The sequence below is a fragment of the Nerophis lumbriciformis genome, linkage group LG11 (assembly GCF_033978685.3).
Source record: "Nerophis lumbriciformis linkage group LG11, RoL_Nlum_v2.1, whole genome shotgun sequence".
Lineage (NCBI taxonomy): Eukaryota > Metazoa > Chordata > Actinopteri > Syngnathiformes > Syngnathidae > Nerophis > Nerophis lumbriciformis.
In genome coordinates this window covers 8,367,680-8,394,869 of record NC_084558.2, presented here as the reverse complement: position 1 = coordinate 8,394,869, position 27,190 = coordinate 8,367,680, and the positions used below count along the sequence as shown (strand labels likewise).

At 40.4% G+C, this 27,190-nt stretch overlaps 1 protein-coding gene across 3 annotated transcripts in view; it reads left to right on the top strand.

The window, feature by feature from the left end:
• The first annotated feature begins 371 nt into the window (after positions 1–371).
• LOC133610836 (myoferlin-like) overlaps positions 372–27,190 on the top strand; it is a 41,565-nt gene continuing 14,746 nt past the window's right edge. The window contains exons 1-33 of one of the 3 annotated variants that reach the window (XM_061967503.2): positions 395–477; positions 908–1,030; positions 2,163–2,218; positions 3,575–3,666; positions 9,172–9,280; positions 10,435–10,519; positions 10,593–10,744; positions 11,041–11,169; positions 11,241–11,303; positions 12,205–12,255; positions 12,332–12,362; positions 14,439–14,554; positions 14,663–14,789; positions 14,866–14,969; positions 16,043–16,111; positions 16,187–16,230; positions 16,793–16,875; positions 16,960–16,998; positions 19,960–20,084; positions 20,176–20,289; positions 20,372–20,549; positions 20,607–20,731; positions 20,813–20,922; positions 21,545–21,737; positions 21,801–21,956; positions 22,035–22,166; positions 22,260–22,423; positions 23,547–23,661; positions 23,748–23,850; positions 23,925–24,067; positions 25,606–25,776; positions 26,903–26,996; positions 27,059–27,136. In XM_061967503.2, coding sequence (XP_061823487.1) covers positions 471–477; positions 908–1,030; positions 2,163–2,218; positions 3,575–3,666; positions 9,172–9,280; positions 10,435–10,519; positions 10,593–10,744; positions 11,041–11,169; positions 11,241–11,303; positions 12,205–12,255; positions 12,332–12,362; positions 14,439–14,554; positions 14,663–14,789; positions 14,866–14,969; positions 16,043–16,111; positions 16,187–16,230; positions 16,793–16,875; positions 16,960–16,998; positions 19,960–20,084; positions 20,176–20,289; positions 20,372–20,549; positions 20,607–20,731; positions 20,813–20,922; positions 21,545–21,737; positions 21,801–21,956; positions 22,035–22,166; positions 22,260–22,423; positions 23,547–23,661; positions 23,748–23,850; positions 23,925–24,067; positions 25,606–25,776; positions 26,903–26,996; positions 27,059–27,136 — 3,481 coding nt within the window. In that variant the 5' untranslated portion in view covers positions 395–470. Of the gene's footprint in view, positions 478–907; positions 1,031–2,162; positions 2,219–3,574; positions 3,667–9,171; positions 9,281–10,434; positions 10,520–10,592; positions 10,745–11,040; positions 11,170–11,240; positions 11,304–12,204; positions 12,256–12,331; positions 12,363–14,438; positions 14,555–14,662; positions 14,790–14,865; positions 14,970–16,042; positions 16,112–16,186; positions 16,231–16,792; positions 16,876–16,959; positions 16,999–19,959; positions 20,085–20,175; positions 20,290–20,371; positions 20,550–20,606; positions 20,732–20,812; positions 20,923–21,544; positions 21,738–21,800; positions 21,957–22,034; positions 22,167–22,259; positions 22,424–23,546; positions 23,662–23,747; positions 23,851–23,924; positions 24,068–25,605; positions 25,777–26,902; positions 26,997–27,058; positions 27,137–27,190 lie in introns of all 3 variants that reach the window. The other 2 variants (XM_061967505.2, XM_061967504.2) reach the window with 2 other exon arrangements.

Sequence of the window (27,190 nt, the reverse complement as noted above, 5' to 3'; positions counted from 1 at the left end):
TTCTTAAAGAAACAATAAGTGTACTTTTCTGTCGCCAAACGGACATTTACCTCTGCCGTTATCGTGGACAAAAAGGAAGTGGATATAGGCGTGTCCAACACATATAAAGTGACAGGTGTCACAGCAATTATTGCAGTGGGAGGGACAACGAGACAATGGTTCCACTCTGACAAAACATCGAACAACCTTTAGGTATTTTCATGTAACTTACACATTTTGTGTAATTATAACAATACTACAACATTACATGACATAATTGACCCTGTTACATATATACAAAATATTATGTGTATGTTTATATGATACAAATGTTAAATAAAAAAAAACAATTACATTTAAATACTAGTGGCTGTGCTTGATTTAGTCACGTGACCAGCCAGGTGGACTCCAGGTGCATAATCATTTATCTGCTTGTATGGGAGGAAAGCAGCCATTAAGAAGATATTGAGGGAATTGGTGCCAACACGACAATGGCAGGTAAAAACCTAATAATTAAAGACATTTGATCACGTTCACATTTAGAGGAAGTTATTGACAATCATACACAAATAAAAAGAATGTTGGTGCTTAAGCTGTTTGGTAAAGCCACTAGATGGAGCCAAAGTATGTTTTGATTTCACAAAGGACGTTAGCAGTAATAGAGGCTTATTTGTTGTTCGGTACTGCGTAGAAAATATTGTTAATAGTTAGTAATTTTAGAGGTTTTAGATTTGTGTAGCAGTTTATTTACTGTGCTACAATGAGTTTAATGTCGTCTCCTCGCAGGATGGCAGCAGCTGCCCACTTAGGATAATTACACACATGTGATCCGCCCTCCTTTACTTCTCAACGCGACACTCGATGGAAACAAACTTTGTTCTGTTGTCTGCGAGGATGATGCCAGCGTCGGTTGCTTGTTTTTGACAAGATTCATCTCTTAGAATAAACAAAAACTGGATCATCATGTTGCGGGTTGTTGTGGAATCAGCTACTGGTTTGCCTAAAAAGAAAGTTGGAAGTCCTGATCCAGTCACGACAGTTTTTTTCAGGGGTAAGAAACGTTTTTAAGTACAAAATGTATTTGTGTATAATTAAACATGCATCCATTATTCTGTAAGCCATGTCACAACAAAGACATTTGTCTTTACATCCCATGTTTTTTTTATTTATTAAAATAACAAACATAATAGATTTGTGTTAGTTTTCTGGAAACAAATACCTGGAGATTGTCTCAACATGTCCAAGCCTTCCCAGGTGGATTTGAGATATTAATTTAAAAAAGATGTAATGTTGTCCATTATAATTAGCTGTAGAGCAAAATGGCTTAATTTGTCAGCAATAGCTTTCAGGTGTGGCAGTTTATTTTGCCTTTTCGTGTGCCATCCCTTATATGGAAACAGCTCTTGTTGGATCCTAAACCATACTTGCCAACCCTCCCGAATTTTCCGGGAGACTCACGAAATTCAGTGCCCCTCCCGAAAATCTCCGGAGCAACCATTCTCCCGAATTTCTCCCGATTTTCCACCGGACAACAATATTAAGGGCGTGCCGGGATGGCACTGCCTTTAGCGTCCTCTACAACCTGTCGACTTGGCCGCTTTTTCACCATACAAACAGCGTGCCGGCACAGTCACATGTTGTATGCGGCTTCTGCAAACACATGAAAGTGACTGCAAGACATACTTGATCAACAGCCATACAGGTCACACTGAGGATGGCTGTAAAAACAACTTTAACACTGTTACAAATACGCGCCACACTGTGAACCCACACCAAACAAGAATGACAAACGCATTTCGGGAGAACATCCGCACCGTAACACAACATGAACACAACAGAACAAATACCCAGAATCCCTTGCATCCCTAACTCTTCCGGACTACAGTATACGTACACCCCTGCTACCAACAGCCCCCCCCCCCCCCCCATCTCCCGAATTCGAAGGTCTCAAGGTTGGCAAGTATGTCCTAAAACACTCATTGATTGATTGAAACTTTTATTAGTAGATTACACAGTACAGTACATATTCTGTGCAATTGACCACTAAATGGTAACACCCGAATAAGTTTTTCAACTTGTTTAAGTCGGGGTCCACTTAAATCAATTCATGGTTAAATCAATTCAACCAAAAAGCATTTCTCTGTTGTGTTGAAATGAGCATCTCATGTCTGTTCTCATTGCAGAGGAAAAGCAGAAAACAAGAACTATCGACAGTGAAGTCAATCCTGTATGGAATGAGGTGAAACTGCATGCAACACAAGCACACGCATCAATCGCACGTTATTGTGCTAACCCGGGGGTCAGCAACCCTTTAGCGCCGCCCTTGTGGCTCTCTGGAGCTTTTTCAAAAATGAGGGAAAAAATATATTAGTAGTTTTAATATGGTTTCTGTAGGAGGACAAACATGATACAAACCTCCCTAATTGTTAGAAATCACACTGTTTATATTAAACATGCTTCACTGATTAGAGACTATTTGGCGTGAGCCGTTTTGTCCTGCTAATTTTGGCGGTTGTTGAACTCACCGTAGTTTGTTTACATGTACAACTTTCTCCGACTTTCTAAGACGGGACTGCTCGTATCAGAGATTTTAGATGCAAGCTGATATCATCCGATAATTGTTTTGTTTTTGTTTTTTTGCGCGGACCGATATCAATATCGGTTTGGGTCACTACTAAAATATAGTATGTGTAAGATCCTTATCAGGAACCAATTAACATATTGCATGATAAAACATTATTGCACAAAATAGTAAATGTAATGCCCTAATATCATTGCACACCCGCGCTTTAGAATCCGTATTTATAATCTCAATACAATATTTGTGTCCTATTTCTGGTTAGATTTTAACAAAGTAACTAATAAACATTCATCTAAGCAGTGTTTCTCACAGAACTACAATGTATTTGTGGTGGTGGGTTGCCATGGTGAGAGCATAAAGTCATCATTGAATTTGCGTAATCTGTGATCACGCATATCATTTTTATGGACGCTGTGGGAGGGACAAAGTGAGCACAAAACCTGAAAAGCGGTAAAATGTTTAAAACTACAAATTAACTTTCTTCTGCTTGTCATTTGCTTTGTCACGTACAAAAAGAGACACGTTTTAGTGCTTTTAAATGGGGGTGTGGCCCACTAACTGGACCCGCTGCTTGTTGAGAAGAGCGATATGTGTTTTTACGTCCATCTCCAAAACGGTACCAATAGGACCGGTTTGTCGCAGGTCACGTTTTAGAAAAACAGTATCTACGTGTCTGATTACTTGTTAAAAAAATAGCAACAATATCGCTATGTTGGCAACACTGATCCCTCCTGCTGCGTCTTCTTGTTCTCTGGCAGACCAAATCGTATTAAGAAGCAGAGTTCTGCTGCATATCGCAGCTTCTGTAGGGAGTTGTATCAACAAACTACATGTACATTCACACACAGTCCACAGGTGGCGCCAAATATATTTGTGATGCTCTAAATTGATTTGTAAACATAATGAAAGTGTGTAAAACACTGCTAAGCCTAAGAATATACAGTACCTGCCTCATCTGGGCAAAACAGCAGTTTCTCTCCGTGATACGTGTGTGACCTTAATTTTGTCTTGCAGGTGATTGAGTTTAACCTGAAGGGAGCCGCTCTCGAAGCCAACTCCCACATAGACGTCATTGTGAAAGACTCTGAGACCTTTGGGAAAGATAAGTAAGTGGCGTTACTCCCCAAATATTTACCAGGGTTTTGTGTTAAAGAGGATCATGACAAAATGTGTGTAATGTTTCGGAATCCCCTGTCCACAAATATCACTCTAAATCCCAAAATTGGATTAGCAGAAAAATGTAGGTTGTGTATGAATTGTGCAGCTGGCTGCTTCTGCCCCCTCACACCCTGCTTACCATGCAGAGACTTGCCGGCCTGTGTGGGATGAGGGATCCTGATTGGGCAACAATGGATAGATGAATTGCTATTTGTGCTCTGTCGGCTTTTCTCTTGTTCGTTCATGTTTTAGCAGTAATATGCTGTCGCAAGAAAAGTGTGTAGTTTTCTGCAAAAGAGCTCAAGAGTTCTCGTTGAAAATGCAGAATCCCATATGGGACTAATTCAGAGTAACCACAGGAATGTTTCCTCTGCCTCACTAATTACTGTCATCCACAATGTTTTTTGACTTGGATTAGAACTTCTGAATGTTTTTCATTCTTATGTCTTTCATATGCTTTACTATAAGCTAAGAATTCCCTGTGTTCATGTGACCGTCACAACTGAGGGAAGAGCTTTTCCAAATGTGTGAACATATGATTCCACGTTGAGCAATTTTTTCCACTGGCTTGTCTGACACACTCCCTAAAGATTCAACAGTCAGAGCACAGGACTTTTCCTCTCTCATGAGCAGTTTTCCGGATTTCTGTTTATGTGCTTAATCTGTATTGCTATGGCAATCCAAAAAGGGGGAAGAGAGGCCAATCCTTGTCGTAATGATTAGATTATTCAAATTGGAAGCATCACAATGCTGATGTCTTCTGATTATCAGATTCCTACATTGGCCTGAACATGACTAATTAGCAATAAAACAGTATATTATGTACTTAGTGACTCTGGCATGCATTTTGGACATGCTGTGCAAAACGGATCAATAACATAATCTTATGTGCATTGAAAGCATTATGTGGCAATTATTGAGATCATTTAGACTTGAGGTGTTGCAACTTGAACAAAATAAATTCAAACCTGTTTAGGTTTGCTTCAAGGCAAATGTATCTGACTTCAGTTCCTATTGGAAGAGTCAACATAGTCTGGGGTGAGTAGAAAATGCCCCAAAGTGGGTTCCAGAAAATGTGTTTTTAGAGAAGCTCCCCCGGAACATAATGTTACTGGAGGGGAGGTGCACTGCCATATCTAAAAGGAAAAAAAAAATCAACTGATTTAGACGCTTCAGTGAGCACAACTTCTGTTGTTGGTTGTGTGACAAGAGGAAGGACTTTTGGACTTTTACTACTGGTACTCCTATTAACCATCTGATACAGTACAAACAAAGTCTTGGGCCATCACTTGAATTAATCAAGCAAAGGTCCAAAAGTTTCTATTTCTTCGTCTGATTCCAATTTTGTAATTTGACCTCAAACCCTTCAAATGCCATTAATCAATCAATCAAAGTTTATTTATATATCCCTTAATCACAAATGCCTCAACCCCCCCCCGGTGACCGGTGCAATGGATGCCGAGTGTTTAAAGTTAATAATGTGAGAGTCCAGTCTATAGGGAGGTCAGCGGGGATCTTTTTGCATGTAGACAAGTCGGAGCACCTAAAACTCTGACCTTTTAAATGTTCTTCTGGGTAAATGAACATGATGTAATTGCATTTGTTTTCAATCTTTGTAAGTGTAAATTGGTGTGTTTTTAAATGTGGCTATAGATCCACCATTGCAGGGTTCCTAATCCCATGTATGCTCGGAAACGACCGCAAGTTATACATGCATGTCTGTTTGCCCCCTTATCTTCTGGGCAACATTAAGGCCCACCTCCTCTGCTTCTCGGTGGCGCTAGTACCTAATCAAATTTGCATTCTGGCTCAGGGCAGTTTTGCTTCCAATAGACTTGGTCGCTAGGTTTAGCGACTTTTTGCAACTGAGAAAATGAAAACTCAAGACAGAAAAGGTAAAAAAAAACTGAGAATGAAAAGCACCGAGAAGATTCAGAAAATGGAAGTGAAAATATGAAGAAAACAAACAAACAAAAAAACAGGAATTCACTATAAAGTTCCACCTCCCGTTTTTGTTAATCAGATCCAAAGGATCTGTTAGACTGACTTGAAATTTCACATCAGAAACAATGTAAATCCAATGAATCTATTACAGCCACTCAAATGATTAAAAAATTAAAAATTGAAATCCGATCAATCACTCTTTGGAATTTGGATTAATCACAGGTTATTACTGCTTGCAGAATTTGAATAAACTAAAAGCCATATATTTGGACACTAATGCAATTTTGTCTGTCATACATGAATTATATGTTCTTGATACTTCTTACTTGAATGTACAGCATTTATTTGCTGAAAACTTGGCAACAGTTCGATCTCCACTCCAGTCAGGAACCTAGGTTCTCTATGCATCTACGTTTTAGGATGTTTCATTAATCAATGTCATATTTATTCATAGATGTATTGTACATCAAATGTGAGTAATCACAGTCTGTTTTCGATAGAGAATCAGATGATTATATCTGAGTAGTGGGGCGGGACATAAGCTTTTGTTTCTTCCTGCCTGCTTGTTTTCGGACACACATCTTGTTTTTCCTTTTTGTTTAACTTGTACGGATGGAGTGTTTTTGATTATGATCTAAACAAATAAGACTGAAGATAGAAACAATAAAGGAGTTACAACAGTGGAAATGTACACTTCCAAAGAATAAATGGATTGTTGTACGGTATTTGAAGTAATACTCTGTAATGGCAGGAAAATAGATTCTGCTTCCAACGTCAAATTTGTTGAGCGTTGCTTTGTGTGGTTTACTTGGAAGATATCAAGATGTTGCCACTCACAGAGGATCATCAGACCAGTGTCAATTATTGAATGGGTTTAGTAAAACAGACCTACATTGTGATGTAATCGATTACATGTCTAAGAGCAACAGAGGCTTAGAAGAAGGCTTTAGAAAAGATGCAGTAAAAGGCTTCTTATCACATTTTTCTTATTTTTGCAGCTTTTTAAGCATTTCTAAACAATAAGTTCTCCCAGATGTAACCTTGATGTTTTGTGGAAAAACGGATCACCTCTGCTGTGAGTGTATTAGTGCAACGCACACATTTGGATGCCGTCACATCTGCACCAGCATACCAGGTTTGTAGAGTCACTGCAGGACTCACAAGTCCGTCTCCCTTCTTGATGACTGACGCAGAGTCCTGCCAAAACAATAACTCTGTTCCGAGTCCTCCCTAAAATGATCTAGTCTAGTTATTTGATTGGCCATGTAAATGTGCAGCTGTTCAAAACTCTCTTGCAGCGAATTTGAGATTGCATGTTTTGAAATGAGCAGTGTTGGGACGTTACTGTAACGCCGTTAGTTTCGGCGGTAACTAGTAATCTAACGCGTTATTTTTTATATTCAGTAACTCAGTTACCGTTACTACATGATGCGTTATTTTACGTTATTTTTTATGTAGTATCGGCTAGAAACTGAGGATCTGATCGTGTTTTATTGCAGCGAAACAATGACCTCTCTCTCTCTCTCTCTCTCTCTCTGTCTCTCTGTCTCTCTGTCTCTCTGTCTCTCTGTCTCTCTGTCTCTCTGTCTCTCTGTCTCTGTCTCTGTCTCTGTCTCTGTCTCTGTCTCTGTCTCTGTCTCTGTCTCTGTCTCTGTCTCTGTCTCTGTCTCTGTCTCTGTCTCTCTCTCTGTCTCTGTCTCTCTCTCTGTCTCTCTGTGTGTGTGTCTTCCTTAGGTGAAGCCAGCTTTACAGCTATGTTGTTGATTGAAACTTTTATTAGTAGATTGCACAGTACATATTCCGTACAATTGACCACTAAATGGTAACACCCCAATAAGTTTTTCAACTTGTTTAAGTCGGGGTCCACTTAAATTGATTCATGATACAGATATATACTATCAAATATATACTAACATCATAATACAGTCATCACACAAGATAATCATCAGGGTATATACATTGAATTATTTACAATCCGGGGTGTGGGATATGGAGGGGGGGTGGGGGGGGGGTTAGGTTTTGTTGGTATCAACACTTCTGTCATCAACAATCAGCATCAACAATTGCATCATCAGAGAAATGGACATTGAAACAGTGTAGGACTGACTTGGTAGGATATGTATAGCAAGTAGTGGACACAGAGAGAGATCAGAAAGTATAAGAAAAAATGTCTACATTTGATTACAATCCGAAGAGGTATTATGTGGAAGGGAGGGTGTTAGTTTAGGGTTGTAGTTGCCTGGAGGTGTTCTTTTAGTGCGGTTTTGAAGGAGGATAGAGATACCCTTTATTTTACACCTGTTGGGAGTGCACTCCATATTGAAGTGGCATAGAAAGAGAATGAGTTAAGACCTTTGTTAGTTCGGAATCTGGGTTTAACATGGTTAGTGTTAGTGTTAGTATGCTGTTTGTTACTTATGTATGTTATGTTGCAGCTATTTAAAATAGTTTTGTCAATTTGTTCTGGCCTGAAATAAATTGGCCCTTTGAAACATATCTTTGTCTTTGTGTGTTGTATGTAGAGCACAAAGCTTTGTAGAGTTCAGTGATGCAAATGCATGTCAAGTTGATCAACAGATTGTATTATTCTCCAGTGCAATAACAGTACTGAAATGAAGGCTAAAAGGACATTAATGGGAGCTTTAAAAACAAAAAGTAGAAGTAACTAAATAGTTACTTTTCACAGTAACGCATTACTTTTTGGTGTAAGTAACTGAGTTAGTAACTGAGTTACTTTTGAAATAAAGTAACTAGTAACTAACTAGTTACTGGTTTTCAGTAACTAACCCAACACTGGAAATGAGTTAGTGGATCTTATCTTTCCGTTTGCACTGGCTATGTTATGTTCTTGTTTTGCATGAATTGGCTGTTAGAAGAATGTGTGTTGTCATTGGCAGCCCAGTATGGCAGCCATAACAATTTAATTATTTTTTTGGTGCAGTTAAATAGGTCACTGTTTTGCATTGCTGCTAAAATTATTGGCATTATTGTTATCCTAACCCTCCTACACCTGCACATATTCCTGCGCTTTTTAAATACTAGTTTAATCCATAATGTGTCTTAGAGTGCAATAGATGACATGCAGCATTAAAAATGTTCTGCCAACTCAAACTGAATATTGTAGAATTACATGTTTATGAAGATGTTTGACTTGATAATTTTGCTCAAATACTTGAGCAACTAGTAGTCAGCTTTTCCCGGGGCTGTTGAGTTCACTAATTAAAAGTACGGCTGCTTTCTCACAGGTTGGCTTCTGTTTCTGCGGCTTCCTGAGTGTGTTTTGTTTGCCTGAACAGGCAGGGCTTGTTAGCTCTAGGTGGTGACCTTCATTGTGGCCTTTTTTTTGTGAATGACGTTTTTGAGCACACACAGCAGCACATTATGACCATGGACCCCGTACATTAACAACTAATATGTTGGCTGGAGTTGACCTTGAATAAAATCAGTGTCAATGGGTTGTAGAGAAGCAGAAGTGCATTTCTGTTGCTTAATGTTGGTTTTGTTGGCAGATTCATTGGGTCAACAAGAATCCCTTTGAGAGAGCTTGCCTCGGGTCAACTTAGATCATTGCCATCCAAAAACGTCCCTCTGGTTGATGAGAATGGTCACAATATTGGTGTAAGTACTTTCGTACACTTGCAGAATACAAAACATTGACAATTTCCTTTCACTATAAACTGTTGTTGGGCTTTAGGTTTGCTATACATATACTTCTAAAACATTGATAATTTCCTTTCAGGCCAACATAAAACTTGTTTTGGCTTTAGGTTTGCTATACATACAATTCTAGAACATAAAACACATTGGTCATTTCATTTTCCCTTTAGGCCACGATAAACCATGTTGTTTTCTATGCCTCCACCTCTAGAACACAAAATATACCACATATACTTCTAAAACATTGATAATTTCCTTTCAGGCCAACATAAAACTTGTTTTGGCTTTAGTTTTGCTATACATACAATTCTAGAACATAAAACACATTGGTCATTTCATTTTCCCTTTAGGCCACGATAAACCATGTTGTTTTCTATGCCTCCACCTCTAGAACACAAAATATAATTATTTTTAGGCCACAACAAAACCTTGTTTTTGGCTTAAGGTTTGCTATACATCCAGTTCCAGAACATAAAACACATTGATCATTTCCTTTCAGGCCAGGGCACACTGTGTTTCCTATACATCCACTTCTAGCACATAAAACATCCATCCATCCATTTTTTACCGCTTGTCCCTTTCGGGCGCCGCCTTCCGGCCGAATGCAGCTGAGATAGCCTCCAGAACCCCCCGCACACAAAACATACTATTTCCTTTCAGGCCACAACAAACCTTGTTTTTGGCTTTAGGTTTGCTATATATCCCCTTCTACAACACAAATTGATAATTTCCTTACAGGGAACCATAAACCTTGTTTGCTACTGTATACATACACTTCTAAAACATAAGGCTTATTGATAATTTCCTTTCATGCCACCATAAACATTGTGGCATGGTTGGCTTTAGGTTTGCTATACATGCTCTTCCAGAACATAAAACCTATTGATAATTTCATTTTAGGCCACAATAAACTTTGTCTGCTATACATTTACTGCTATAACATAAAACTTATTCATCACTTCCTTTCAGGCCACCAAAAACATGGTTGCTGGCTTTAGGTTTGCTAAAGATGCTCTTTTAGAACATAAAACATATTGATAATTTCCTTTCAGACCACCATAAACCTGTTTTTTTGCTATACATACACATATAAAACATTGACCATTTCCTTTCAGGCCACCATGAACCTTGTTGTTGGCTATGATCCTCCAGCCAATGCAATCCTAAATACCAACGATGGTGATTCTACGTTAGATACCGGTATGTAGGTTCCTAATTATAACCTAAAAGAAGCCCATTGTACTTAACCTTTGGGCCATATTCTCCTAATCAGGCGGAGGGCAAGCTAACGAGATGGAACCTGATGGGGCCATTAGTGGTTCTGTGATGGGTCCCTCATCTCCAGGCCACTCTGCTAGCCTCCGTCAGCGGTTTGCCAGGGTGCAGAATCGACACCGACTTGTCAACAGACCTCAGGACTTTCAGGTAAAAAGCATAAATCTACGTCAGTTTCTAACGACTTGTTTGGTTGTAAATTAACTTTTGAAGACACAGGTTGCTTTTTTTCCCCCCCTACTCCTCCTGCATGTGTGCACCAGGCCTGAAAGTGGCTTCCAGACTCATCTATGTGAAAATGTAATGGATTTTTAGAGTGTTAGTGTGCTAGTGAATGATCTGTGTTACTGTCGGTCACATGTTCTTCCACAGCTTCACATTCTTCACTTCCCTTCATGATCAGTCTAGCTTAGCTTAGTCATTTATACTCATGTCTTGTCTGCCAGATTCGAGTCCGGCTCATAGAGGCCCGTCAGTTGCCTGGCAACAACATCAAGCCGGTGGTGAAGATCCACGTGTGTGACCAGACCCACAGGACACGAATTAGGAGGGGAAACAACCCATTTTTCGATGAGGTGCTCACAAAATGTTACTTTGCGCTTCACGTGAGGTTGGAACCATTTTGCCAATTGTTGCTTTTGAACAGATGTTCTTCTACAATGTCCACATGCTTCCATCAGACCTGTTTGAACAGAACATCAGCTTCCGGGTATGTACAGTTGCTGTCCTGTTGTGCCATAACATGCATAACCAGATGAGCTCCAATGCAAATAGTTTGGGGTGTCCCGATCCTATAGTGATTTCGGATTTCTGTCTATCGGCATAAAAACAAAAACCGCATTATATCTTGCATCTAAACTCTCCGATATATGGTTCTGATACAAGCTGTCCTACTTGTGCAATGCTGGACAGCCATTTAACCGCTAAATGTCGTCCAATAAGAACACACATTTGGTCTTTTCTTGTATTTTTGTGAAGTAATTTACATGAGGTAAAGCATGGTAGGCTAACAGTTACTCAGCAGCTGAGCACACAAGCTACACATACATAAGTATCCCTAATTGAACATAATTGCGAAATAAAACACAATTTTTTTCAATATAAACAGTATCAAATAGTCACCTTTTACTTACAGATGCAAGTCTCCAAGGCAGAAGCGTATTAGAAAATATCCAGTAACAAACGTGTCCGCATTATTCAACTTCCTACATCATGCGCTTATGTAACCAAGCTGGTTATCCCATTCCGCATGTAGAAGTGAACCCTGATCGTTCGTGTGGGAGGCGAGTGTGCTGACCAGTGGGCTAAAAGCCTGAGCTGCTAGGTAGTGAGGTTTACTAACATACACCGGACACAGCCACACTGGCTGTAAAGTACAATACTTTGCACTGATCGGATAGGCTCCAATATCGGTGTTGTATCGGAAGTGAAAACGTTGTATTGGGACATGTCTAGTAGTAATACTCTGTTGAGGTATTGATTCGCCACTGTATGTATTATTGTATAGTGGTTATAGTAAGTTAAATCTTGTTTTGGATCTCATTCGATTATGTTGGTCTACTTACTTGTGTGGCAGGTGAGTCTGAAAATGACTTATTTACTCTCTGCAGGTGTATAATTCTTACTCCCTCAGAGCCGACAGTCTCATGGGAGAATTTAAGGTACTATTTGTCCTATGTCCAAGTTGTGTTTAAATGTTAGCAATCTCACTCCTCTCTCCTGGTTTTCTCCTCACAGCTTGATGTTGGCTATGTGTATGATGAAGCAGGTGAGCTGACACAAAAACAATTATGTACCAAAGCGGTTCTTATATGCTGCCATATACACTAAGAGGATACTTCATAGGGTACAGAGATCCCATTACAAAATCTGTTTTAAATACAAATGTTTCTTCACAAAGATTATAATGCAACATTTGCACTGAACACGTGTTAAAACAGTTTTTCTCAAATAGTGGGTTGGGTCGCGGTGAGAGGTTAGGGGGCTCATTAGCAGCAGGGGAGATTTTTTAAATATTTGTCATATCAGCACACATGAGATGGCATGAAATTTAGTACCCGAGGCCCCAGGTTTAGCTTAATGAGTACCACAAGAACAATGGTGTACATAATAATTTGAGTATAATAGGACATAAGCAGAGTAGGTTGAGAATAGCTTTGGTCAGCAAAATAGATTATACATGGAATTAAAAAAAAATTAAAAAATACAGTAGATTGTGATCCTGTAGTGCAAATAGAATGTCAAAACGATGACAGAAAACCAAACGAGGAGACACTTGCAAGTTAAGAAATTTAACATCCTATGGGGTAAAGCCAACTTAAATAAATAAATAAATGGGTTATACTTGTATAGCGCTTTTCTACCTTCAAGGTACTCAAAGCGCTTTGACAGTATTTCCACATTCACCCATTCACACACTGATGGCGGGAGCTGCCATGCAAGGCGCTAACCAGCAGCCATCAGGAGCAAGGGGTGAAGTGTCTTGCCCAAGGACACAACGAACTTGACTAGGATGGTAGAAGGTGGGGATTGAACCCCAGTAACCAGCAACCCTCCGATTGCTGGCACGGCCACTCTACCAACTTCGCCACGCCGTCCCAACTTAAAGTGAGAGTCAGGCCGGGGGTGGGGCACATGACCGCTTCCTTTTAAACTCTGTGTTAACAAGTGAAATAGGCCAGCTGTTAAGCTCGGGAGTCAGCACACTCACCTCTCATGCTAGCGACCAGGCTTCGGGCCCCCTTCAAAGCAGTTGGAAAAACAACGCAGCGGAGAGATGAGTACACCATCGTTACTTGGTCTCAATTTTTTCTTTTTTTGCGCTTTGCTTTGCAATATGAACTGTTAACTTCGTAGTAAAAATCCTCACCGAGCTTGTACTCTGACCAGTAACTGATGAGGTTTGTGGACAGGTAATGACGATTTTACCCAACATACACTTGGAGACAATATCGTTGATCCATTTGTAAATTTGCGTGTCGCAAATTGAAATGTGAGTAAAAATAAAGCCAATTAATTACTTGTTTTACACCTTCTAAATCACTAAAGTCAGTCAACAGTGGAGGATACATGTGTATTTGCAAGCCAGTCTGTCCCACAAGAGGATAGCGAAAAAGGAGCTTGACTTCAGTGCCACTACAATAGCGGATTCGCCCAAACCACTTCGAGTAAATTTATGCCATATACGGATAATCCGCTGATGTCACGAGTGTAAAACCATCAGAGGACAGAGAAAAATGTGTGAGTGGGGGAAAAAAAAGCCAGTCATACAGCACATTTTATTCAAATTTTTACATCTTCCGAATCTCTAAAGTCAGTCAACAGCGGAGGATGCATGTGCATGTATGAGCCAGTCTGCCCCACAACAAGAGGCTAGAGAAAAATGAGGAACTTACGGACTACAATGAAGGACTCGCACAAAGCTTTCAGAGTATTATATCTGTTGACGTCACTAAATGGGCAAATTTATTTCGTTTATGAAAGAAGGCATGGTTTTATAAATATCCCCGCAATACCTACGCGGTTTGATTTTGAATTTTGGGAACTATGACAGATCCCAGATACACAAAAGCAGGTACCAATAGGTATGAAAAGTTAGTTTTGCATGATGGGGCACCTTTTTAATTACAGTTTCAATTCTTCAAAAGATCTGAATTTAAATTCCAAATTTGTAATTTTGCACAAGCCTGCTGTACACCTATCCTTTTACTTATCTTGCATAGCTAACTAAACATAACTAAGGTTGTCAGAGTGCAGTACTCTTGTACAGCTGTTGGGAAAATGCATCCACCCATTTGTATTCTCCAAAGAGGTTTTGAGGAATTCTGTATATGTCTCCCTGTAGGCCACTGTGTTATGAGGAAGTGGCTACTCCTAAATGACCCTGATGACTCCAACTCGGGGGCGAAAGGGTACCTCAAAGTCAGCCTCTTCGTGGTGGGGATCGGGGACGAGCCACCGGTAGGAAGTTTTAATGCAATTTTAATACGTTTAATAATTTTTTTATACAGTTTCAATACATTCTCAATATCGCTTGTATAAATAAGTCTCTGCACCATCGTAACACAGGTAGAGAAAAGGGAGTCCAATGACGACCACGATGACATTGAAAGCAACCTGCTTCTTCCAGCCGGTGTCACACTACGATGGGCCACGCTATCGCTGAAGGTGTTTAGAGCTGAGGACATACCCCAAAGTGAGACACCCTGCACAATACAAAAAGCATCATGACCAATCAAAAAGTGTGACTGCTAATTCATCCTCTGTTTTAGTGGATGATGCATTCATCCAGTCACTGAAGGAGGTTTTTGGTGCGGATCAAAAAAAGAAGAACCTGGTGGATCCTTTCATAGAGGCTCGTTTCGCTGGCAAAAAGGTTCCTAATCCATTTAACGACTTGCTGTACACTTGCTGTACTGTTTACAATGAACTCGTCAGTCGTGTCAATGCTGGCTAAGCAGTTTGCAACTTACTGCTATTATAACATTGGTTCTGTTGCTGCCCTTTTGTGCAATATACTTAACAGAGGTAGAGTAGGAAGAGTAGCCAAAAATATTAGTACCATTACTTTAGAGTAATATGATTCAAGTAAAAAGTATTCATCCAAATAATTACTTAAGGATAAATATTCAGGGGGAAAAAAAACTTAAACACTGCATATCTAGTGAGTATCTTCTGAATTATTTAGTAGCTATTTTAATGTTACTTGCACTAAAACTAGTGCGTGTGTGTGAGAGAGAGAGAGACAGACACTACGACAGGATATATTACAATTTTTACACATTTCAATTATCTGACTTTATAAGAGGGTTAATGTTAGCTAAAACATGTTCTTGTAGGCTGAAATGTGAATATTTCTACTGACAGATGACAGTGCATCATATAAATGTTATTTTTTCTAGTTTGTAAGTAAACATCGAAGAGTTGTGTTGCCTAATCACCGTTTGATTGGTGAAATGTAGTAAAATATCACGAATGCTTACGTCGGATTGGTGACAGTCATGTGACCGTGCCTGCTGGAAGGAGTCTCTAATGAGCCGAATGAACATTAGTCTCTGTAATCAATAGATTATAAATAAATGTTGCGATCGGAATGAATCTCAATGTAACAGAGTAAAAGTAGTGTTTTTTTCTTCACAAAAATACTAAAGTAAAATTAGTATGTTGCATTAAAACTTATCTGACAAGTACAATTTCTTCAAAACGTTACTTAAGTAAATGTAACACAGTAACTGTAGTGCGTTACTACCCACCTCTGCTTACTAACAAATGACTGACTGGTCCCTTTCCACCATTTAATGCTCTTCAGATCGTTATTAAAGTTAAAAAAAAATGCAGTTTTTGAAATAACGGCCTCATTTCAGTTATCTTTGCACCTAATGCAAATGTATGGTATACGCCATGTACTTTAAGGATACAACGTATAGTTACTATTGTGTATGTGTACAGCTATGTACACAGATCATCGAGAAGAACGCAAACCCTGAGTGGAACCAAGTGTTGAACCTTCAAGTCAAGGTGATTTAATGTTATGACTTCATTGTAAAAGTTGAGAAACAAAACCATGACAAAATGTTTTTCTTCCTGCACTAGTTTCCTTCCATGTGTGAACGTGTGAAACTGACCGTCTTCGATTGGTAAGTCATACAAATATACTGAAAAAAGCTCAATTGTACGATCTACGGAACATAAAACTTTTTTTGCTGATATTTGAGATTGAGAAAGTGTAGTATGTGCTAGTCCTGCAACACGGCCATGTTTATTGTGGGTGTGTGTCCATCACCAGCCATATGAGAATTACGTGGCCTGTGAGTCAGACGGTGCTGGCCCCTCCCTTCCCCACAATAACAAGCTCTGGGATCCTGTTGGCACTGTCTTCCTGCTGATTTTCATCACTTCATGTACTAATGCGCGAACAATACTGTAGGTCTGATAACACAGGTTTAGGAAGGTGGGAAGGAAGCAGGCGCAAGTGTGTTGACTTGAAAAACTCGATTTGCTGTCATAAACTTCCCGAAAGTATGTGCTGATATTTACATATGAACAAGAAGTGGCTATTTTCCTGTTCCATGTACACTCACCACATGATTCACAGTACAAGAGCTGTATCACAAAAGAGACACTTTACAAAGACAATGCTCTGTTCTGATTGACACCTGCAGGTTTAGGCATATGAATGTAAGTTTTGTGCGACTGCAGGGACCGTGTGACTGGGAATGATGCTGTTGGCACCACATACCTGAATCTGGCCAAAATAGCCTCCTCTGGGGGAGAAATAGAAGGTATGTTTGTCTACAACAAGTTTTGATCTCACTTTGTGTACTGACTTCTAAACGATGTCTTATCTGTTCTTTCTCTTGGTATAGAGGAACATGCAGGAAACGTAGAAATGTCGTCGTTTGAAGGTTCACTTGTGGTCTCCGTTGCTGTGTTGCATGCATGCCATTCAGTGAAGTGCTGCCTCGGTTTCTGTTAATCCCTTCCAACAGGAAAACGGATCGTACAAAAACTGAAGCAATTCGTCTAAGATATAATGTAAATCCCCCAAAAAACTATGTACACAAAACACATTTAATGGTGAATAATTATAGTTTTACATCCAGAAAACGATGCCCAACTGGTTAAAAAAAAGATTAAACTGCACCTGTGAGGATTTTCCCGACAATATTGGATACACATGTTAAACAATGCCAAAGAGTCCAATCATAAGGTTCATGCGTTTGGATGCAATTTTATATGCCTCTAATATGTATTTATTTTAACACTGGGTCATTTGTGACATCAAATCAAATCAAATCAAATCAACTTTATTTATAGAGCACATTTAAAATTTACCACAGGGGTAGCCAAAGTGCTGTACAATGAGCAGGTTAAAAGATAAAACGAGTACCGAGCCAACACAACACAAACAGAACACGATAAAAAATAAATAATTAAAATAGAATTAATAAAAACAAAAAAACATAAAAACAGGATCACAGCAGGTGTATTATGGGGCGCCATTGCAGGATGGATATCACTGTGTTAAAAGCCATGGAATAAAAGTATGTTTTTAAGAGAGATTTAAAAACAGGAAGAGAGGAGGCTTGTCTAACACTCAGGGGTAGGTCGTTCCAGAGCTTGGGAGCAGCAACGGCGAAAGCTCTGTCACCTCTAAGCTTCAGCCTTGTGTCGGGGACCGTCAACAGCAGCTGATCGGCTGATCTTAAGGATCGGGTGGGGCAGTAAGGCTGAAGGAGGTCGGAGAGATAGGTTGGCGCGAGGTTGTTTAGACATTTAAAAACAAATAAAAGGAGTTTAAAATGTATTCGGTAACGCACAGGGAGCCAGTGAAGGGACGCTAAAATAGGGGTGATGTGCTCACGTCTGCGGGTCTGTGTTAGCAGACGAGCAGCAGAGTTCTGCACGAGCTGCAGGCGGGCGAGGGAGGCCTGGCTAATGCCTACATACAGGGCATTACAATAATCAAGACGAGTCGAGATAAAAGCGTGGATTAATTTCTCAAGATCATGTCTTGATAGAAGCGGTTTCACTTTCGCTATTTGGCGTAATTGATAAAAGCTTTTTTGAATGACGCTGCTGATTTGTTTTTCGAATTTAAAATCTGAGTCAAACTTTACCCCCAGGTTTGTGACAGAGTCGCTGAGATACGGGGTCAGAGTGCCGAGGTCAACGTTGGGGGAGGGAGAGCGACTTGGACCGAACAACATAACTTCTGTTTTATCTTCATTTAGGCTCAGGAAGTTAGCTGAAAGCCAGACTTTGATGTCGTGCAGGCAGTCAATAAGACGTTGAACCGTGTTATTTTGTGCCATGGGAAAATAAATCTGGCAATCATCGGCATAAAAATGAAATGCAATACTGTACTTCCTAAAAATAGAACCAAGGGGGAGAAGGTAAAGCGCAAATAAAATTGGGGCAAGGATTGAGCCCTGGGGGACCCCATGTGGTAAAGGAGCTGTGGACGACATAAAACTGTCTACTTTTACACAAAAACTCCTGTCGGTTAGGTATGACCGGAACCAGTTGAGGGCGGCGCCCTTAATGCCCACACAGTTCTCAAGACGAGTGATTAAGGTGACAGACGTAATTACATAACATTTTTAGTACGGTACATGCTCTCTGCCTGCATGGCCCCTCTTGGCTCTGCTGTCTTGGTTGCTGCCTAGAGCTTCTTGTGTCATCCTTTCTCGTCTCATACCCTCTGACTGCTTTGATCTCTACAAAATATAATTTTGTGATTATCTACGACATTTTACACTGTTTTTGTCAACATAGACCTGTACAAAGTTGGACTAGCAGCTAAACTGCTGCTGAAAGACGGCGACATTGTGACATTACTACTTGGTTTGAAAAATAAAAGGTTATTTTCTTCTACTGTAATTGTGGCATGCACATAACACTGACGCACAGTGACATAAATGCTGGTAAAAGCAGCTTTTTGTTTTTGATGCGGCCCTTGTACTGATCCGAGAGTGTGAAGGTGTACCTAATGTTGTGACCGGTGAATCTATATGTTTGAAGTTTTTTTTGACAGTGTCTGGGGGAAAAAAAATAGTGATGTTTGTCTTCAAGATGTATATTTAACTGTATATATTTTATAAGATACGTTCTGATACTTTTGGAGAGATTGGGGTGTGGTGGGTTTTATTTGCAATCTAATGCAAACGCTTCCACAAACAAATTGTTTTTCAGATTTACGCAGAAAGGTTGAAAATGTGACTGTTTACGCAAAATTTACACTAAAGCATATTCAAAATATATTGTCCAGATCACCAGAAAGTGTGTTAAATGTAGATTAGAATCATCATAGGTCCCCTTTTACATCACTTTAATCTTTTTTTATTTTTATTGAAGACTAACCAGAGTGGGAAGCCACCTCTGTACTTTGCTGTAAGTTCTTGCCTAAATTGAATAGTGTTTCTCATCTTCTTTATCAAAGTGCTGAGACACTCTACTTTTTTGGTCCCGCTGCTGACATTCGATTCTGTGGAGTGATATAGGGGCAAAATGTCTTATGTGCAATGTTTGGCCGTTTGCCGGTTAAAAACTATTAAGATTTTTGGAAAAAAAAATAGACACTGAATTATATGTGAAGTGGGGCGTACGAAAACCGAGGTAACACTTCTCTGATATTGTGCATGCTAAAATGCTAATTCTATGTTGCCTCTGCAGCTGTGTGCACTTGTTTAGCGCTAGTTCTGATTGCAGTGTCAAACATGAATGATTTTGCATCGTTGCCATGTCTTGCACTTGCTTGCCCAGTGATAACATGAGTTTGTCCGCCAACCACCGCTGCCTGATCACGCCTTCTGTCATGCTTGGCGAATTGCAAGTCTAAGTCTTGTTTTTCAATCTGCATGAAGCTGACAGCGGAGAGTCGGAGGTCGGTTTCCTGCCCGTCTTTGGCCCTTGTTACATCAACCTCTATGGCAGCCCCCGAGAGTTCAGTGGATTGCCAGATCCCTACGAAGACCTCAATTATGGAAAGGTATTGTTGACAAATTCAGTTTTCATGATGCTGTACACTCATGACTCTACATGTAGCACAATAAGGTATTCATTTGCATATGTTTGACCAGGGTGAAGGAGTGGCCTACAGGGGCAGGGTCTTGGTCGAGCTGTCCACTAAGCTGGAAGGCAAAGTTGATAAAATCGTCGACAGCATCTCGAGTGATGACATCCTGGTGACACAGGTAGTGTACACGCTTTCTTGGGGAAAGATGTAAAATATGAAAAAAAATGTTTCCTCATCTCCATTCTGCTGTTTTGCATCAGAAGTACCAGAGGAGAAGGAAGTACTGTCTTTGCGCAGTCTTCCACAGTGCCTCCATGATACAGGAACCAGGTGAACCAATCCAGTTTGAGGTCAGCATCGGTAACTATGGCAACAAACTCGACACCACCTGCAAACCACTGGCCTCCACCACTCAGTATAGTTGCGCTGTCTTTGATGGTGAGTGGTTCACGTTGCATATTTACTGGAAGATGTTTACAAATGTCATGATTTTAGGAAACCACTATTATTACCTGCCGTGGGCAGGCACCAAGCCCGTTGTTGTGGTCACCTCATTCTGGGAGGACATCAGCCACCGCATGGACACAATCAATATTATCCTCTACATCACTCACCGCTTGGTAACGCTGCATTATCCTCAGAAATAAACTGTTTTTTAATGAGACAGGAGCTCACCGGTTGTTTGCACGTCCTCGCTGTAGCAAACAAACCTGGAGGCCTTTAAAAATGCTGTGTCAGCTAAAGCACCTGACAATGAGCTTGACGCCACGTGGGTGAAGTTGCTCAGTCAGCTGATTGAAGACTTGGAAAAGTAAGTGACACTAATTACGTTTAAAGCAAAAATCTATTCACTGCATGGAAAGGCTCAAATTCTTCAGAGAGGGAAGGGGGTTATAATTTAAGGGGTCAATTCAATATCCAAATACGCAATATATGCACAACACAAAGAAGCTTTTGTGTTTTTATGTGCGGAGTCTAACTGTGTAACCGTTTGAATTTAGGGTTGATAGAATATCCAACTATTGTTCAGTTTAAAAAAATAAAAATAAAAAAAAAGATATAATTTTCAATATACTGTGTACAAAAATGAGTTTTTTTTTTTTTTTAAATGATCACAAGGTGTTTATATTTGTATTTGTTGCTGTTATCGTCACTTACTACTTACATATGTGTGTCTGTGTGTGCTAAAAATGTGTTTATACATGAGATAGATTATTAATATCAAAATAAGAGGAGTGCATTTATTTTATGAAAAAGGGGTGGAAATAAATGTTTCACTTCTTCCCACTCTTTTTGGATATAAAATACCTAATTTTGCATTTAAATGTGTTTTCCTTGTGAAGTATATTTCTATATCTGTACTTTACTGTTTTTTTTGTTTTTTTTTAATCAAATTTGTTTGTGTACGACTAAGAATATCCTACTTTGTCCAGTTTCCCAACCCGAGACCTGGAGGGCTGCTCCAACCTGACATCGCTGGACATCCAGCTTAAGAAGCTGCGGGACAGCGGCTTGAACAGCATCAAGGAGGTAGCCAGACGCATGAGGGTGGAGGCTCAAGACGTCGCCGACACTCTGGCCGACATCGAGTCGTGGGTTGACAAGCTCAGGATGCTTGCTGAGGAGGTAAAAATTGAGGCATATCATTCCACACTCAAAGCTTTACCACATTCTACTCTTTTCCTCCAGCCCCAGAACAGTATGCCTGACGTGATCATCTGGATGCTGCGAGGCGAGAGGAGGGTTGCTTACAGCCGCGTACCGGCTCACCAAATCCTCTTCTCCACATACTGTGAGCAGGCCTGTGGGCAACACTGTGGCAAAACCCAAACAATCTTCTTGAAGGTACAGATTGATAAAATCACAACACTAGACTGTCTGCACCATCTATCCAAGTCTAAGCAGCTGTTGTGGTCCTCTCAGTACCCCATGGACAAGAACGGGGGCTTAAAGGTGCCTGTTGAAATTGGAGTCAACATGTGGCTTGGTCTAGCCGCTCATGAGAAGAAGTTCAACTCCTTTGCTGAGGGAACATTTAGTGTGTTTGCAGAGCTGGTACGTTGTCACTAATAAAGTCCAGAAGCATTATTAAGATTCCTGTAGAAGCACTTTAAACTGAGACCTGGTGTCTTTGTTTTTGTTTTGCAGTATGAGAACCAAGCCAGTGTGTTTGGGAAGTGGGGGACCACAGGATTAGTGAGGCGCCATAAATTCTCCGACGTAACCGGCAAACTGAAACTGAAAAAGGAATACTTCATGCCACCCCGAGGATGGGAGTGGGAGTCTGACTGGTTTATTGACCCGGAGAAAGCGTGAGTAAAACTTCTCCCTCTCCCCAAAAGAAGTTACGGGTGTTAGTCCTCTTGGGACGGTTATTCATAACACGCATTTTCTCCACTGTGCAGCAGAAGTTAGGGAGTCACTTGTGTCTACATTCCTCTCGTGCCACAGACCATGATTTAATGAGAAAATACCAGGTCCTACCAATGAGCTGGAATAGTTTTTTAACCCCTTCCTGGACAGGGCTGCCTTTAACCTAAGGGGAGCCCCGGTTTGTGAGGGCCTTGCCTCTGTTGCTCAGCACCAAGACATTAAACTTGACTAAAGGAAGTCAAAGTTATAATAAAGTGTCTGTATGAGGGAGATCATTAACTTTTTCAAGAGGAATTAAAGGGCGCGTTGTGGCACTTGCGCCATGTCCAATTTCCCACCCTGGCGGGATTTCAGCCAGCCAGAGGCACGAGATGGTCTTTGTCTGACAGCAGGTCGTCGTTAATCACATCCCCAATGTAGAAAAATCCTACCAACACAATTAGTAAAACATTGTGTACGGACAACTTGTTTTTATACAATAAGAGATGTGGGAGGCCAAAATATGAAAACAGCTGTTTTATTTTAGAGACGTGACGTCACACCAGGAAGCAGCGACCGCTCTGAGAAAGGCTGAGGGAAGAGCCGAAACTAAGATTAATCTCTTACTGTCTAAAAACTAACAAGTGTGCGTACAAATATATTCTACTAATATTTAAAGAACACATGATGAACGCAATCAATGTATCCTCCCAACACACGGGAGGTTTGCGGGGGGCCACCAGGTATTGACTCGCCTCCCTCCCACTGTGGGGGGAAAGGAGGGTGTTAACGTCGGACAAATATTTGACTTGCCATTTTGCCCTTTTGTTTTGCTCCAACTAGCCCTTGAGCTATAACTGAAGTCTACTGAATATATTTACATGTTCATAGCTGTTTAGTTGAGTTTAGAGATGTGGCAACTTTTCAGAATCTACCCAAAAATGACCCTAGTTTGGGTTCAAATTCTGGTTTTCCTTTCTCCCACCACGTCCCTCCTCTGGCTGCTTTGTCCTAAAATTAGCATCATTTTGGACGGCATGATGGTGTTTTACGGGAGCTTACGTTACTTTTTTTGTGTTGAAGTCTCTTAACAGAGGCGGATGCAGGACACACGGAATTCATGGATGAAGTTTTCCAAAATGAAACCCGCTTCCCTGGTGGAGAGTGGAAGGCCGCCTCCGAGCCTTTCACCGATGTGGTATAGAAAGATGAGGCGTGCATGCAAATATACTGGTGAGCTGTCAAGAACACACAAATAAATGCAGCATGTGATTTGAATCACAGAATGGAGAGAAGAGCCGCCATCCAGGAGAGTTTGATTGTCCTCCGGGTTGGACCTTGGAGGATGAGTGGACAGTTGATGACAACAGAGCTGTGGATGATCAAGGTAGGTACTTGTGAGAGATATTTTCTTTGATGTGCCACAATAATAATAAGCAAGTTGAAATGTTTTTTCCACAGGTTGGGAATATGGCTTGACCATTCCTCCAGATGACAAACCTAGGTCCTGGGTCCCTGCAGAGAAGGTGTACCATGTCCATCGCAGGAGAAGGCTTTTCCGACCTCGCAGGAGAGACACAATTCCTGCAGGTGCAACTATGGAGGTCAGTATCTTTCGGTTAGGTGTTTACACGATATCATCTGATACAGGTGGCATAGCTGAACTTTTGTAACGATGCCGGTGCTCAAACTGTGTCTGAACCGGTACTTAAAAAATAATTGATTGAGAAGTTTGACATCTTAAAGAATTGAATCCATGTAATGCTTTAAAAAGGCAAATGGATGGCAGAAAAGGCCAAAAGGCTTGTTTCCATTGTGGTCCATTAAATATTCATCACATTTGATACATTCAATAATAAGATATATAACCTGTAACATGTATATAAAAAATGATGTTAAAAAAATTGAAAAATGATCTACATATACACAGTATACATGTCAGGTGTTTTGAAAAACAATATATACAAAAAAAATGGGGGGGGGGGGGTATATACACTATGTACATGACACTATGACATACAATAACATACAAATTGTGTCCAAGAACAATACATTTTTATTTTTAGAATATAACGTCACTGCAGATATTGTACAGTGAATTTTGTTACATGCAAGTTGAAGGAAATAGTAATGTAAATACTTCATTAGTGCAATTCAGTCTATACACTATCGTGGCAAATACTACCAGTGATACAAAGGTTTGTTAATTCTACATGCAAGAGTTATGTATTATCAATCAATCAATCAATCAATGTTTATTTATATAGCCCTAAATCACAAGTGTCTCAAAGGGCTGCACAAGCCACGACGACGACCTCGGTACAAAGCCCACATAAGGGCAAGGAAAAACTCACCCCAGTGGGACGTCGATGTGAATGACTATGAGAAACCTTGGAGAGGACCGCATCTGTGGGTAACACCCCCCCCCCCCCCCCCCCCCCCCCCCCCCCCGCTAGGGGAGACCGAATGCAATGGATGTCGAGTGGGTCTGACATAATATTGTGAGAGTCCAGTCCATAGTTAGTCCATTAATCAAGCAACATGAAGTATAATAGGCAATATCACTATCAAGCAGGTGGCGGAGTCTATATTTTTGATGTGAGGTACAAACAAATTGTTGAGCATTTTGGTCTGAGTATTTCACCCTTGTCTTTGCAGGTAAAATAAGTCAAGCCTAACACAGTCATGGCAGTTGTCTTGGCAGTAACTACACATTACTTTTATTTTTCCCTTATTTCACTGCTACTCAACTAAAGTACCAATGATTGTCACACACACACGAGGTGTGGCGAAATTATTCTCTGCATTTGACCCATCACCGTTGATCACCCCCTGGGAGGTGAGGGGAGCAGTGAGCAGCAGCGGTGGCCGTGCCGGGAATCATTTTTGGTGATTTAACCCCCAATACAAACCCTTGATGCTGAGTGTCAAGCAGGGAGGTAATGGGTCCCATTTATATAGTCTTTGGTATGACTGATATATATGATATATAACAACTAATAGTGACCACTGAAAAAAAGGCTTGAATAGATCATGCAACCATTTCAGTCGGCACCGGTGGCATTATGGTACCAAGTTTCAGTACCCATCCCTACTTCTGACATTGAGTTTTAAAACAAAAAACATTTCCTACTGTGCACAGAGAATGGACCAAGGAGACCCAGAGGGATGGGAATTCTCCTCGTTGATCGGCTGGAAGTTTCACAGGAAGGAGCGATCATCAGATACGTTTCGTCGGAGGCGGTGGAGGAGAAAGATGGCACCGGAAGAGCGCTTAGGAGCGTCTGCCATCTTTAAACTAGAGGGTACACTGGTGGGTGTAAATCACTTTTGTTACCTCCACCAGGAGGTTAGGTATTCACTGGGATTTGAAAGGTTACGGGTGGATTTTGATGAAACTTTCATCTTAAAAACTGTCACCATGTTGTTCCCCACAGCACAGCTGTATTGTGCCTGGCGGTGCAGCCATTGTTGTGTCGATCAGCATTGCAGATGCTCACTAACTTCGTTTGGTTCTGTCTTTTCTGCTGATTTATTTAAAAAAAAAAAATTTGCGCACTTGTATTCACTGGGGTTTGTTTGTTGGTTAGCAACAGAGTTCAAAAAGACAGATTTTTATTAAACTTTCAGGAAATGCTAGAAATAAGATAAGGAACAAATGATTACTGGTAGATTCTGGATTTACAATTTTGTCAAAGGATTCCTTACTATTGGTAAAATAATAGGGCCTGGCAAAGGTCTGGGCTTTCCAAGTGCTTTTTTAGTTTATCTATTGCCACATATCAGATACAATTTCCCAGGTTAAATCACAGCCCTAACCCCCCCCCCCCCCCCCCCACCCAACAATTTGTTTCACTTCATTTGGTTTTTAATTCCATTCATCCATTCCATCGCGGGGGGGGGGGGGTGCTGGAGACTCTCAGCTGCATTCGGGCGGTAAGCAGGGTACACCCTGGACAAGTCGCCAATTCAATTTGTCTTTTTTTGTACTAAAAGTAATTAATCGGAAATTGTTTAATTTATTTTTTCAGTGCAAGATAAAAATGTTAACATGGTTAATACATACTTTGTATAAATTTCCTAAATCAACCACGACTGGGATTTGAAGCCAGTGCCCCGGAAGCCACTGAGTTTGTGTGTGGAATTTGGCCATTATATTTCTGTCCGTGACAGAGCAGGATGTTGCTAGGAATACGCTTGCGGTAAAATTTCATATTGACGCTTCTTATGCGTTTCTTTACAAACAGGGGCCCCCGGCAGATTGTGCGGCCCTACTCAGAGTACATGTTCTGCAATATCCACTTCCATCTTTGTTAAATAGACAAAGCTATGATATGAAACAATCAACTGGTTCTCGGTATTATTTACTCATGTATTAAATATCAACACTTTTTTTCCTCAGCAGTTTAAACTATGAATGGTGTTGATTTACTTTACAGGGTGTTGATACTGAAGAGAAAGAGCAAAGCTCCAAGGGTGATGTCACCAAGATGTTTGGTGCTAACACACCCACTGTGTCCTGCTCATTTGACAGTGAGTAGTGGCTCTATGAATGTAGGTATAAATATAGATACATAATGATCCTTTCTCCCCAGGGTCATATATGTATCACCTGCGTGTGTATGTCTATCAGGCACGCAATCTGACATCGATGGACAAAGATAGTTTTTCTGGTATGAGTGGTAAAAACCTCCTGCAAGACTTGAAGAAAGGTCTTGAGTTTTTTT